The sequence below is a fragment of the Anarrhichthys ocellatus genome, unplaced genomic scaffold (assembly GCF_004355925.1).
Source record: "Anarrhichthys ocellatus isolate YVR2014 unplaced genomic scaffold, GSC_Weel_1.0 scaffold5, whole genome shotgun sequence".
Lineage (NCBI taxonomy): Eukaryota > Metazoa > Chordata > Actinopteri > Perciformes > Anarhichadidae > Anarrhichthys > Anarrhichthys ocellatus.
This window is the reverse complement of record NW_022280035.1, coordinates 8,440,172-8,454,229: the sequence shown is the minus strand read 5'-3', so window position 1 is coordinate 8,454,229 and position 14,058 is coordinate 8,440,172. Positions and strand designations below refer to the sequence as shown.

Sequence of the window (14,058 nt, the reverse complement as noted above, 5' to 3'; positions counted from 1 at the left end):
TGTACAGGGCAGGGGGGAGAGATGTAATATTCAGATGGTGAAAAGTACCAGTAGAATTACTCCACTCAGACATTTCCTGCATTGAAAATAATTTGCTTCTGTGGGGTTGTTTTAGTTGTTGCCGACCCTTAAGGTGACGCCCTGTTTAACTACTCCGGAGTAATAATTTCTGCAGCGCTTTTCGTTACATTAGCGATGTGATAATTTGGTTAAGTAGTGCTTTATTTCCCCTATGACAGAGTGGTAAAGCATAACTGTTTCTATTTATATATTTAAAAAAAAAATAAAAAAAGCGCAGTAAAAGGTTTACCTCACTAGCCAGCTTTAACACAAATCTAATACTCCTTACAACCCTCGCAGTTTGTCAATTTACATATTGGTGTTTGACAACTTCCTGTGTCTAAATGCATGTCTGTAGATGTTGGACAACTATTTAACAGACAATTTAAGAAAACAGCTTTATTAAATTTAAAAAAAATTTCCATTTAAAAATGACACTTCCTTCAAATTAGGGCAGGATTTACTTTGCTTGGATCCTTGTGCTCCTGTGAAGAGAAGTCAAGACATTTAACATGGTGACACCATAGTGCGGTAATAGAGGTTTTAAATGATTAAAAGCTCACTTTCTCTTCACAACACTGGCAAGTTTGTGAAAACTAGGAACTTTGATGTAGCGAGTAGAGGGGTGGTCAGCATGCATGCGTAAGACAGCCGGACTAGCAGGTGTGGTTTGAAGCGCTGCAGTAGGCTTGATGGTGAGACTCTGCATATCTACAGCACAGAAAGATGAGAAATGAGCCAAATCTAAAATGAGTGATAACTGTCATTTCCCGACAAGTGAACAAACTACTGTACCCGATATGGGCCGTGCAGTGTGGATGATGCCGCCGATACCAGCAGTGTCAGACTCAAACCTAAACGTTGTGAAGAGGCGATGAAGACTAGCCAGAGGATATGTGCACTGTACCATCACCCTGTAAGAGAGAGAACGATTAAATATCTTTTCTTGTGCTGTACAGCATTTCTTTACAATTTAACACTGTATTGCAACACATACCTCTCAACAGCGTCAGTGTGTACCCGACTGCTCCCGCTATAGAAAATCTCATTTTGATAAGTCACATTTCCCATGCTGAGCTAAAAAGAAAAAAGGCAAAAGACAAATTTAGATTTGTCATCGGTTTGGTCCAATAGCAACGTTTGTTTTAAGTCTGTAGCAGCAGTACCTCGATGGTGGTTCCACAGGTGTTGATTGGAAAAGAGAACAGAGCCCTGGTGCCGTTCTTCTCTTTGGCTCCACAGAATTTGTCAACCATGTTGAATCTTGGAGGAAGTCCTCCGCTTGGGATGGCCAGAGACATGTCGGCCACCACAGTCAACCTCCCTAGAGTCGAACACACTAGAGAAAGAGGTGTTCGAGAATTTTATCAGCTATACAGAGACCCCCACCTGCTCTCAAAGTAACAGGATGTACTTACAAATGAGTTCATTAGTAGAGAACGGACAACTCTTGATGGTTGAGCTCTCGACCTCTGATGTCTCATGATCCCGCATGAGGATCTTGAAGGTGCCATAGAACCCCTTCAAACTAACTCCCTATTTTAAAAAAAAAAAAAAAAAACACAATGCAGCCTAGTCATTCATCGCCATGTTCAAATCATCTTAAGGACACAAGAAGATGCGTTTAATGAGTCTCAACTCACGTTGTACTTGTAGCCGTGAGAGAATAGCGGCACCATCAGCCGCAGACTCTGGCTATCGTTGCTCATGATGTAGCCGTGTTTAGCCGCCAGCTCTGGTGTCAGCAGGTGTGGGCCGATACTGATCTCCCAGAGGGAGTCATAAGGCCGGTGGTCCCGACTGAAGCTGATGCCAGACTTAGAACAGACTGCATCAAAGGCTGGAGGAGCTGTCAAACACAAAACAATGATTACTTTTCTTCATGCACAAGTAGGATTGGCAAAGTCTAAAATAAAGGTTAGAGACTTACAGGCATCAATGAATGCCATGACTGATGTCAGGTGGTAAAAAGGCTCGTTTTCAGGCAGGATTGTCAGTGTATAGTTGATGTTCAGCTCATAGTGAAGAACTGCATCGTCAGAGAACTAGGGGGGAAAAAAAAAAAAAAAAAAAGGATGTTTTGCGCTCACATGACAGTTGCAAGACTTTAGTCACTCTTCTTTCAAAAGAACCTTTACCTGCAGCAGGACAACAGGGTCATCAAAAGGCACCTTCAGAATGTAACCAAGAGTGTTGTTGGGGTGAACAACTTTAGTGATATTGTGGCTTCTTGTGTTCATAAATTGAACTGTAAATTCATCTCCATTCAAATAAACGGCAACCAACTCCATGTCATCAGGGACGTCTCCGAGGTAGACCGTGAATGAGAGTTCGTCAGCAACCGTTTGGTTTTCAGTGAAAACGGGGTGTGGCAGCAGGGGAGTGGACAGAGTTCTTTGGAATCGTACTCTGGTTTCTACGCGATCCTCATCCGCCAGGATTTGCTCCAAGTAGAGATGAAACACATAAATCTCAAAGAGATCGCCAAGCACGAAGCTCTGAAACAGACGCAGGGAGAATACTTAGAGACCAGGTAAAACATGCCCAAAAATTATGATGCTCCTAGTTTTAAGTTAGATTGTTATATAGAGTTTAATGTTATATATGATGTCTTTGTCCACTATGACAACATCTGACCATTACAACATCTACTCCCAAGTGTGTTCTGACCTTCCGGTATCCTCCTTCAGCAGTTAAGGGGACGCTTATCTGGACTGTGGCGTTAACGTTCCCCACAACAAAGTGTTTGTCCTCTGCAACTGGCTGCGCCACAAGTTCACCATTGAGACCAATGTTGAGTTGTGTTCCGTAAAGACTCCGGTACGGCACCTCAGGAGTTTGCCACACCATGTAGCCGCTGTCATAAGATCCTTCATCTGTGGACATTACACTTTTATTAGAGCTTTGCTCAGCTAGCAAGGGGAGAATAAGCCACAGCAGAATATATTGTAATACTGACACATGGAGCAAGCAGTCACCAGGTCGACCATGAGGACAACCCAGCTTTGTCTGGAGAACAGCGTTGCATGGACCTCCTCTACTGGAACGCCATTCACCTGGAGAAAGACTCATTTAAAAAAAAAAAAAACCCTGCTTTAACTCAACTTCACAAGACAGATTCATGCATCAGTGGTTTACCTCAGTGCTGAATGATTCAGGTTGCCCGTACGGAGTACGAAACACCAGCCTGCCATCGGTCACGCCAAACGCGTAGCCCTTCTTGCGAGCATCAGAGAGGGCCATGGGTGGCAACTGCTCCTCATTTCTCTGAAATGTCACCTGCCAGTCTGAGGTGGTGGAGCTATGTGCCTGGGAAGGGATTTAAAGTCTCAAAAACAAACAGGTGACACTATACTGCACAGAATAAGACATTTTTAAAACATACAGGTTTAAGAGAACTCCAGTCATCCTTTACTGTCCGAGCGGGACAGGCGACTTCACTCCTCACAGACACCTAGGAAGAAGTCAGAATTAGTAAACATCTGAAACTATTAAATGAGGAAAATGTAAAGAGGGAAAAAAAAGAACGTAAACCAGCTTACCTCCATGTAGTTTTCCTCACAGGTAATTTCTCTGGGAGACCAGGGGAGAGAGAGAGAACAGGTCTTGTGCAGGGCATAGCTGTCCTCCCGTCCTTCACGCGTCACAGTCAGGTTGAAGTTAAACAAGAAGACCTCATCATCCTGAAAGAGCAGAGTAGAACACCTCGTCTGTACAGTAATAGCTTAAAAAAAAAAAAAAAAAAAAAAAAAAAAAAAAAGTTTCATATGCAAGTTGTACACACCTTGTTGTCAGTGTGACAGCTGAAGTAAGAGGCTCGGAGCTCCACGTGGCCTAGTAGAGGGAGAAGTCTGATGCTGTAGCCACACTGAGCTGCATACCACCTAGTGATGGCGTACACACCCGTCCCATCTGGAAGACAAATATTACATGAGCAAGGCAGCGTAATATGTCCAAACCTGTTCTTATTAAAGCATAGAAAGGATGGATTTCTAACTAGAGACTAAACTGATTTCATAGATGCTTAATTCCCTCATAGCACATGTTATCCCGTTTCAGACAGTGATGGCCCCGCATGATGAAGCTGTGCAGGACTTACCAACGGCCTCAAAGAGAGGTTCATCCCCAGTAAAGGAGAGATCAACAGCTAGCACGAAGTAACGATCACGACACTCCATATGAAGAGCTCCTGTGTGCACAAAGTGACGGTCAAAATACGGAGGTTCCATTAGTTATTGTGGATCAACGAGCCAAATATTTCAGTTACCTTTGGGGATGCCAGAACATGTTGCAGTGGACCACACAGACAGGAGTAAGGAAACACTGCAAGACAAAAGCACACGTCTCCTGCATGCAAAAATAAAGCTTAATAGACTGTAGGTTGCCACAAAAAAATACTTACCCAAAGCAGAACACAAAAGCCATCGCAATGGATGTGTTGGCAGAGTTTAAAGCTAGCTGCTAGAAAACTACGCCAACCAGCCAACCCTACGGTGACCCACTTGCTTTGTGTATATCCTGGCTGGGGTGGCACTATGTCTCTGCTGTCTGCTGTAACAGCTTTTATAAGTGTCCTCACCCATTAAGGCTGAAAGGCAACCCCATCCTCATCACCTGCAACTGATTGAACATGAGCTTGATTGCTAATGAGATACACATGTGGCTGTAAAGACTGAAGGCCTCTGATTGGTTGGTGAATAAACCGACTTATAAAAGCTGGTGCAGGAGAGAATAAACTGTTATTAGTCTCTATTCAGACATGGTGTAATTATATCTGCCATGTATGCAAGGAACATCTCTAATTAAAATGTAAGCCATAGGCATTTTAAATGTAAAGTAATTTAAGTTCTTAGTATATTTGCTATTAATGGGGCGAAATGGCTCCGCTTTGTGCAGGTCTATTTAAGCAGTGCTGTTGGTTGGCATGAGAAAACCCTTTCATTTATCCAGTTGGATCCAGGATCTTGTCTTAAACTGTAATGGGAATTATTTTCTGGTAGTTTTGTAATTCTAAACATTTTGGCAATAGGAGCAACTGTTTGTATTGGGAAGCTGTAAGAATACAGCTGCAGGGTCCTGAAGCTGCTAGGTTGAAGGCTGAAATGTAATCAAGTTATTGGTTGTGACTAATTCATATGGGAAAAGTTGTAAAACCTTTTGTGACTGCAGAGGAAGCTGTGCCAAAATCTGAAATCATTTACAAGACCGCTGACTCTGTGCTGTCTGAGGTAGAGGTGCATTAAGTTATCTAGACCCCAGGTTTTGATGAATCTGTGGAATAACTCTAACCGTCTCCTTTTACCTGAATCATAGTAGAATTTCAGAGTGAGAATGTTCTCAAGTGTATTTTCAATACACTTGAGAACATATCTTCAATGCAAAATGATTTAGTTGGTGCAACAAGTTAGTGTATGTTAATAAAACTATAATTGTTTGTGGGTTGACATCAACCTTGTACAAGTGACTCGTCTTTTACATCCATGTACAGCGGAATAAAACAAAAAAAAGACCTAAGTAGAAAATGTCAGATGCAGCAAATTGTACAGAAAAAGTAAAAAAAAAGGTCATTTGTATGCCCCTTGTCAGTAGGACAGCTGAAGTAAGAGGTTTGGAGCTCCACGCGATCCGGTACAGGGACGCTGTAGCCACACCGAGCTGCATACTGCTTAGTGACAGCGTACACACCTGACCCATCTGGAAGACGAATTTTAAGTTGTCTGCTCAAACCTGCTTAAACACACATCACAACTTCATCAGTCTGTTGGTCAGAGCCTCTAGCCTTTTGTTTAGCTCACCACTGCTCTGCAGGAAGAGGAGCAGAGATTAGGTTTTGCTGTGTATCTGCCAGATTTTTGTAGATTCTTTGCCCTGTGGTGGCCGAAATCAGATTAATGCAGCTTTAAAAGTAATGTTGATATGAAAAAATGTATGCTGAAATGACTTTATTTTAACTGATTTCTCACAAAGCAATGTACAACCTTTCTTTCTCAAATAGGGATCCCTTCTGTTCCTGAGGTTTCTGCATCTTCTTTCCTGTTGAATGTTTTTCATAATGAATTTCATTATTAGGATACTGTAAATTGTCAAAGGGTAGAGTGAGTGAAATGTGTGATTCCAGTCTATATTAATACAATTTACTTGGCTTCACTACTCGCAACAGTTTTCAAATTTGTAAATAGCAGTTTTAAGTATAAAATTAAAAACTATAACAGCGACTTAAACTCAGATGTCCCCCTTAGTCTGATCTGTGGGAGTAATTTGATTTTAACACTGAACCATGTTGCACTGAGACTTTGTCTAGACGTCTATTAAGTTCTTCCACTTTTGGTAGCTGTCTGGATTGTCTGTCAATCAGAGTCCAGTTTGCCATCGTAATTAACTTTCTCTCTCTGTCTCTAGTTCCTCTCTCGCCCTCATATAGCCACCACTTCTGTCTTTCTCTCTCTCTCTCTCCTTAGAGAGAAACTGGAGGAGATAATGGAGGCTCACCACAGAGGACTGCCATCGATTTATAGCTGAGACCTGATAATGAACATGGACACAACGCAAGCACACACAGGGATTTGGTCTGAGTGAGTCACACTAATGGCACTTGCAGCTTAATGTGGCTCTCCAAAGGTAAGGCTGTTCTAAGAAATACATGTTCAGGTCTGACAGACAGGAGAAGAAGTGACATTCAGAAGCCATCCTTGGATTTATTCTAAACAGTTTGACCTTTTGAATACTGAATTTCATGTAGTAATAAATTAGACAATATATAGCGAAGATGAGCATCAAACGATTAAGCACATATAAACAGCAAAATAAGGTAGATACAATAAGGTTGAGGTAGTTTTACAACCGAGTGTCTAATGAAACGACACCAAGATCAAATAAATAATTCATGGTCATAAATCTGAAAGCAGGACTGTTTCTGAGCATCAGAAAGGCTGACATTTCAGGGATACTTTTCACTTTACAGTGATGGCATATCTGTACTTGGATCCTCTAAAATGTGGGGAGGATTTAGTGGCAACTATAGCTGTGTGGTGGCAGATTGCAACCAACTTTCCGCTCCTTTTCCAAGACTGCGATAACGTGAGCCACTGAGTCCAAAACCGTGGGAACTCCGTTCGCCTCTCGCAGAGGCCATCCTTACCATAATAACACTACTTTAGGCAACAGAGAACAGACGGCGGCTGACGGTACCACATTTTTGTACTCGTACACGATGAAGAACTATGGTGGCCTTTCGGTAAAAACATGTAAAGCTCTCCGTAGAGTAAGCGTGTGGTTTGCTGTTCTGGGCTACCGTAGCAACATGGCGGAATAACACGACAGAAGAAGATCCGCTCCCTGTAGATATAAAGGGCTCATTCTAAGCTAACGAAAACACAATACTTAGTTTCAGGTGATTATAGAAAAATGTAAACCCCCCCAAAATGCTACACACTGGCCCTTTAATACACAGATGTAGATTGTTGTACTTGCACTTCTTTAACCCGCCTCTTTTTCTCACGCCCATTCACAAGACCTATATCACATGTATGTATTTGCCACTTCTGACACATGTGCAAAGTTTCACAACTTTTCAAGCACCATAAGCCCCTCATACTCAACACCATTAATATGAGGGATTAATAATACCTTTAGTTTCAATAGGGCCTCTGCTGGCCGACCAATGGTTGGTGCTCGAGCCCTAATGAATGAGATCTTATTTGTAGCTGTAATTTCTCCCTGTTAAAGGGTTTTTTAGGGGGAGTTTTTCCTCTCCCGATGTGAGGGTTCTGGAACAGAGGATGTCGTATATGTACAGATTGTAAAGCCCATTTGCAAATTTGTGATTTTGGGCTATACAAAATAAACTGAATTTGATTTAATTGAATATGACTAAAAGGCTAAAAATATATATTTTTAGCAAAGGTTGCATTATGAGGAAACACATTTTCCCTGAAAGTTCACACTATTCAAAAGGTTAATAAAGTTGCATCAGCCTAACTGCAAGATAATCATGTTATGGTTGTTTTGTGTTCCCTCATTAAGCTAAATTGGAGCTGACATTTAAATGCTTCCAGGCACCAGGGAAGCTGTTCAGACATTTCAGCTGGCTCAGGTCACCCTAAGGGTTTTGTCCACATCTATAGCAACAGAACTAACTAGCAGTCCGCTTGAGCAAGCTGCAGTGACGTCAGTGATCTTATATGTCATTGTGTGCCACATCATAAACTCCATTCAGACGGGATTAGTGTCTGTAGAAGGGGGTTTGGTAATTTAATTTCAACAGTGTTGATATTATACCCGTCCAGATCGGCCATGTCACCTTCAACCTTCAAGTCACTTCAGCCCCAAACCCCTGCTTTGTGCAGACAAACTTAAATGCTACAGTGATTATTAAAGCTGTTTTCATAACAGCATCTAGTGCTGGGTGAAATGGACAAAAGACAAAATGTTAATGTTTTTCACATTTTGTGTGCTTTGATGGATTTAAACTGAGCACCCTCCAGACTTCAAGTCAAGTCCCTACAGAATGAGCTACTACTGCCGCCATTTGTTGGTCTGCAATTTGTCAACTTGTCCGTGTGAACATGTTTCAGTCTGTAAACTTTATTTCCGGGCGGGTGGATGAAGATGAAGATTTTGCAGCTGCCATCTGATCTTCTTTATTTCTATGATTAATTGTGTTTATCAGCACCGGAGCCAGCAATAAGGTTTATGAGACCAGAAACGGCTCCTCCGACAGTATTCATGTTGCAGCACTGCCACAAACACACCTGGATGCTCCTTTCGGCGATTCTGAGCTGGCTGTGGAAGGATAGGTTATACAGAAGGGATAAGGACAAGTATGATGGTGGAGTGGACTCATGACAGATTCAGAGATTCTAGTTTTCTAATTGGTTGTTATAGGCCAACCGGTTTCAATGCAAAGTTTTGGTCAGAATGTGTGACTGATGCATCGTGCTTCTAGCTGACCTGAATACTGGCTGGTTTTCTAAAAGATGTCCAGTGTGTAAGAAGTTGATTCTGATCAGTGATGATTCATACGGTTGATATGATTCCCCACATTACCCAGAGAAACTAATCCTGTCTTCATGAGATCAGACACCCATTCAGTATTCTTGTAAATTTTCGAACTTGACATTTGATTTAAACTGAGAATCAAAGAGTTTCAGTTGGAAGGAGAGCTCTTTCATCTGCTTGATCAAAAGACATGTTATGCAAACCTGCATTCAAAATTATTGTTTGTGAGTGTGTACTTATGTGCCTACTGTACATGTGTATGTAAATATTTATATATGCAGTATAGGGCTGTGAGTACAGCATATTTGTTATGTTATGCCTGGGCTTGAAGCATGTTCATGTGCATTATACGTGACACGCTGTCGACCCTTGCCATATAGTCTCATGTGCCATATAGTCTCATGTGCTTTCAATTTAGCATCCCAGCCATCATGAGTCCTGTCTGCTTTTTGGACATCTGTCCCTTTACCTGATCCATAACTGGAACATGTCTTTTTAATGTATCTTGTTGTGGCTTATTTGCCTATGAAGACAAACAACTGTATGCACACAACACATCTGCTTTCTCTTTCTCTTTACACTAAATGCGTACCATGAATATACAGCAGCATTTACTCCTTTAGTTCAGTATGTTTGAACAGATGACAAAGGTGTAATTTGAAATGGAGCACCACCTGTAAATGTGCCAATTCTCACCTTGGAAGGAATTTTGTGTAAGATTTAGACTCTTGTGATTCTGGTCAAAATGGTAGCCATTTTAAAGGGGCTATATCATGCACGTTTTCAGGTTCCTACTTGTTTTTTGCGGTTTCTACTAAGACATGTATATGCCATAATGTAAAAAACATGTTCTTATACTGTCTGATCTAACCTCTGTCTGAAATGCTCTGTTTCAGTGTCTGTCTCTTTCAGCCCCCCTCCTGAAAAAGCCCAGTCTGCTCTGATTGGTCTGCCAGAAGAACATGCTGCACCTCTGCAAAATTAGTTCTCAAGCTGTGGGTGGAAAAACTCAGATGGGAGCGGTATAAGCTAATGAGCATGCCTAATGAGCCTGAAGGGTCGCCAAATCTCAATAGCTTGTTAAATCACATGTTTTCTGATCTAGACGGCCCACAAAAATACTGCCTGGATTGTCTTATTTCATAGGTTGTGAGTTCGTAGCCACTCCAGATACCCCAAATGTATGTGAGATTGTCATGATATGTCCCCTTTAGGTGCAAAACTGCATTCATTAAATTCTTTGCCACTAGGGGGCAGCAGAACTCCACAACAAGCTGACAGACGTTGAGATAACGTTGGTGAGGATAAGAACATAGAGCAAGAAGACATTCATTTGCCTTTGTGTTTGTGTCCACCTAATCATTAATACATGTAAAATATTCAGTCTCTTTTTAGTTCTGGTTTGGTCTCCACCAACTTCGAGAAAAACATGTGGCTCTTCTTCACTTTCTTCATCAGCTATTTGCTAAATTTGTCTCTGTTGTTTGGTGCTGGGCAGGAAGTGTTCAGTGGTTTTACCAGAGCTAGTTTACTGAGAAATAACTGCCTGCTGCTTGAAACAGTTGATGAGAGTGCTGAGACTGAACCATCATGTGAAGGTGCCATAAAACCAAACTATGATTTGACTACGATGATATTAAAAAGGTAAACATTTGACCTTAAAAGTGAAAACATCTGTTTTTGGTGTAATTTAAATAAGTTTAGCTTCTTTTCTCACTGGCAAGTCAATCTTACCTGAACAGCACTTGTAGAATATTCATGTGTAGTCAACAGATTGCATGGCTTGTATCCCATCCCCAATTTACATAACCAGCAGGGACGGAGCCAGATGTAAACGTTTAGCTCAGCCCAAATCCAGGTGTGTCTGTGGTCATCCTCCATCGGGGAGATCTGGTTTCCATTTATGACAGCTATACGCACTATTTTTCAAGCCATTTGATAATAGAGTGCCTAGAAATCTGTACATCATTTGGGAAAAAACCTTGTTGCCAACGAAAAGAATCATCCTGTAGAGCCTAAATCATATTTTGTATCTAATTGTTCTCTAACGATCTTCATCATTCTGAAACTGTAACACAAATTTTGTAGCTGAAGACTTATTTTTACTCCTGCCACCTGAAAAGAGGCAAAAATTGTCTGATATACTAGTTTTAAGGTACATACCATGGGTAGTGAAGGAATTTGGCATAACCGACATTAGTCTACTAATCATGAAAACAGTTTTTGCTGAATGAATGTTCAGCTGACAAACCTGCTACCTTTGAATCAAAATGCCATAATAATCTGGGTTGTTGTAATTGCAAATTAAATTTTCCCCAATAACGCCAAAGGAAATGTCAATATTTGATTTGAATATTCTCCTTTCCTCCTCTTTTCTTCTTAATTAATCTAACTCTCTTGACTCCACACATTCATTCCTTGAAGAAAAAAAAGTACTACCCCATTGTCAATATGCTTCTTAGCTATCTAGCAAGCTTGCTCACTGAGGTGACACAACTGAATGAAACACGACACACACAAGACAACAACCTGCCATAACATTGTTACGGTCGACACAGAGGGCGATAGTCCCTCAGTAATGGGACTTTTGCTCCACTGAATTGCCAATCCAGCAAGAGGGTGCCGGGGTTTGATCCCGGGCTGGACAGTTTGTATGTTCTACCCATGTCAGCATGGGTTCTCCCTGGATTCTCTGACTTCCACCCACAGTCCAAAGACACGCAGCTTAGGATGATCGATGACTCTAAATTGCCCGTAGGTGTGACTGTGAATGGTTGTTGGTCTCTATGTGTTAACCCTGCGACAGGGCACAACCCTGAACAGGATAAGCAGTTAAAGATAAAGGATGGCTGAATGGATGGATTTGCCAATACAGTCAGAGAGACAATAACACAAACGATTATATAGCGATGTCACTCATAGACTAATGGAATTGTCTTTACAATTCAATACATTCATTGCCCCAATACAAACCATTGATTTGTTATGTCACACCACCTACTGAATACTTGTAAATACATCTGTGAATTGGATTGCTGTGCTTAAGGTGTTTTTCTCAGGTAGTTGGTGTTTCCCTCCTTCCATATGATTCAGTTCCTGAATCCTCTGCATCACCTTGTTTTGTTTTTCAACTTGCCAGATCTCTGTAGGCTGTTTCTCTGTGATGTCCTTTGAGACTAAGAGATAACTTAACTTGACATGGAACTTAATGAGACACATTAAGGGTCCCCTTAAGAATGACTAGACCTCCCCTGAAGTACAGCAATTAATCCCTAAATCCTCCTAGTGGAGCTAATCACTATTAGATTGTAGTTTCGTAGGCAGCACTGCGGTGTTAATTCCAGGTAATGTGAAAGTGAAAAGTGAATCAGGGTGTTGTTAGATATCACAGGCTCAGTCGACCTTACCTGGATCGCACAGTTGTAAAAACAACACAAACTGCTCTCAGCTTAGGTTCTTTAAGTAAAAACAGTTTGGGGCAGAGGGAACATCTTGAAAGCAACTGTTGGTCAATATCTGTCTGTAAAGAAAGAGACTATCTGCATAACCTCAAAAATGCCGTCTATCAATGACTTGATATGCAGCTTTAGTGCTCCCCTGTGGTGACAGAAAGCACTGCACAGGACATTCAACAAGTGGCAGGTTTAGTATATTCCATGGAAACATCAAGGGTGTTGCTGTATTAATAACACTTACGATACATCAAGGTCTTTCTAAATGTTTTCATGTCACCTACGCACTGGGCAGCTGACATGCTTTCGGCAGCGGGAATGCATTTGATAAGACTTCACACCTCCTTCACATATCAGAGATTTGTGCCACCAGATATGATTCAGAATTATATAACCGATCAAAGGTTAACCTCTGATAACATACGGTGGTGGAGACTAAAGCAAACTACTGTCAGTGACAGTGTACCTGCAGGGGGGGCCCTCGACTGGAAATAATAAGAAAAAAAAATACGTCCAATGTTTAAATTCAGCTGCTGGGTATTTCCTCAAACTTCAATACCCTGGCCATCAGTATTGCAGGCAGCTGACTCAAAGGAGGTGAAATGTTGATGGTTACAGCGCTCTGGCTATTCCTGTAACCCTGGGACAGTGATTTATTAAGAGAGATATGCCTTTAGATAAAGAATTATTGAGCATAGATTTTGTGTGCTAATAGAAGTATCAGGTTATACCCATGCAGGAAGTGCCAATTTACAATACCAGAATTATAGCAGGACATGTACTTTTGTTAGAATTTAGAAGCTCAAATGCATATGTCTAAAGGCGAAATTCTCAAATCTCTTTTTAGATAATTTGACCCCCCCCCCCCCACAACATCCTCCTCCGCTTTTCTCTCATCCTTTCCCTCTGCTTGGTGTATGGCGCCCCCTCCTGTTGCTCACATCATCTGAAAGTCACTTGCAAAAACACACGAAAGGTCTCCTGGAGAAAACTCAACAAATTACCCATTTAAACAAAGAAATTGGTAAACCCCAAAAGACTAATTAAACTACATCTTTCATCACGTATCCACGTATATGTGAAAAAATATATATGTATTGAAAAAATATGATTATCTTATGTGTGAAAGAAGTTTAGGTAAGTAAAGTAAAGTGTTGTAAAATAGTGCATGAGTTATTACTTTAAACGATTTATGATGTGTAATAACATGTGAAACAAATAAAAGTTAATATATAGCCTGCAGTATATAAAGTTTTATTATAGAGAACTCCGGGTCTCCTGCTGCTTCGATGGACGGGAATCCGCGCATGCGCTCTGTCCGCCAGGGCGGTGATCTCTCTCCCTCCCTCTTACACACACACGCACATGCACACACACTCTTTCTTTCTGTCTCTCTATCACTCTCTCTCTCTGGGAAAAACCCGAGCAAGAGAGCAGCAGAAGGGGGAGGAGGCGGACTCCTTCTTCTTCTGATACAGCGGCGGCAGGATATTTAGAGAAATAAATAATAAAAAAAGAAAATCCACACTCACCAACCCAACCCCCCCCC

The 14,058-nt window shown here is 41.4% G+C and overlaps 1 protein-coding gene across 1 annotated transcript; it reads right to left on the bottom strand.

Annotated features, from left to right (window-relative positions):
- Positions 1–444: 444 nt before the first annotated feature.
- LOC116382529 (uncharacterized) lies at positions 445–4,600 on the bottom strand. The gene is made up of 18 exons (XM_031845658.1): positions 4,463–4,600; positions 4,328–4,383; positions 4,160–4,249; positions 3,845–3,972; positions 3,603–3,743; positions 3,446–3,514; positions 3,199–3,369; positions 3,020–3,116; positions 2,731–2,936; positions 2,199–2,558; positions 1,991–2,105; positions 1,704–1,909; positions 1,479–1,596; positions 1,227–1,399; positions 1,058–1,137; positions 856–974; positions 624–771; positions 445–545 (listed from the first exon to the last, which is right to left on the bottom strand). The coding sequence occupies exons 1-18, from the start codon at positions 4,483–4,485 to the stop codon at positions 521–523; spliced, it is 2,325 nt and encodes a 774-aa protein (XP_031701518.1). The 5' UTR covers positions 4,486–4,600; the 3' UTR covers positions 445–520.
- Between the last annotated feature and the right edge of the window lie 9,458 nt (positions 4,601–14,058).

Coding starts and splice junctions, on each gene's coding strand:
- LOC116382529 (XM_031845658.1), bottom strand. CDS start 4,485: ATGGCTTTTGTGTTCTGCTTTGG. Junction 3,370..3,445: donor ACTGGAGTTCTCTTAAACCT/GTATGTTTTAAA, acceptor ATCCCTTCCCAG/GCACATAGCTCCACCACCTC. Junction 975..1,057: donor CACACTGACGCTGTTGAGAG/GTATGTGTTGCA, acceptor TCTCTCTTACAG/GGTGATGGTACAGTGCACAT.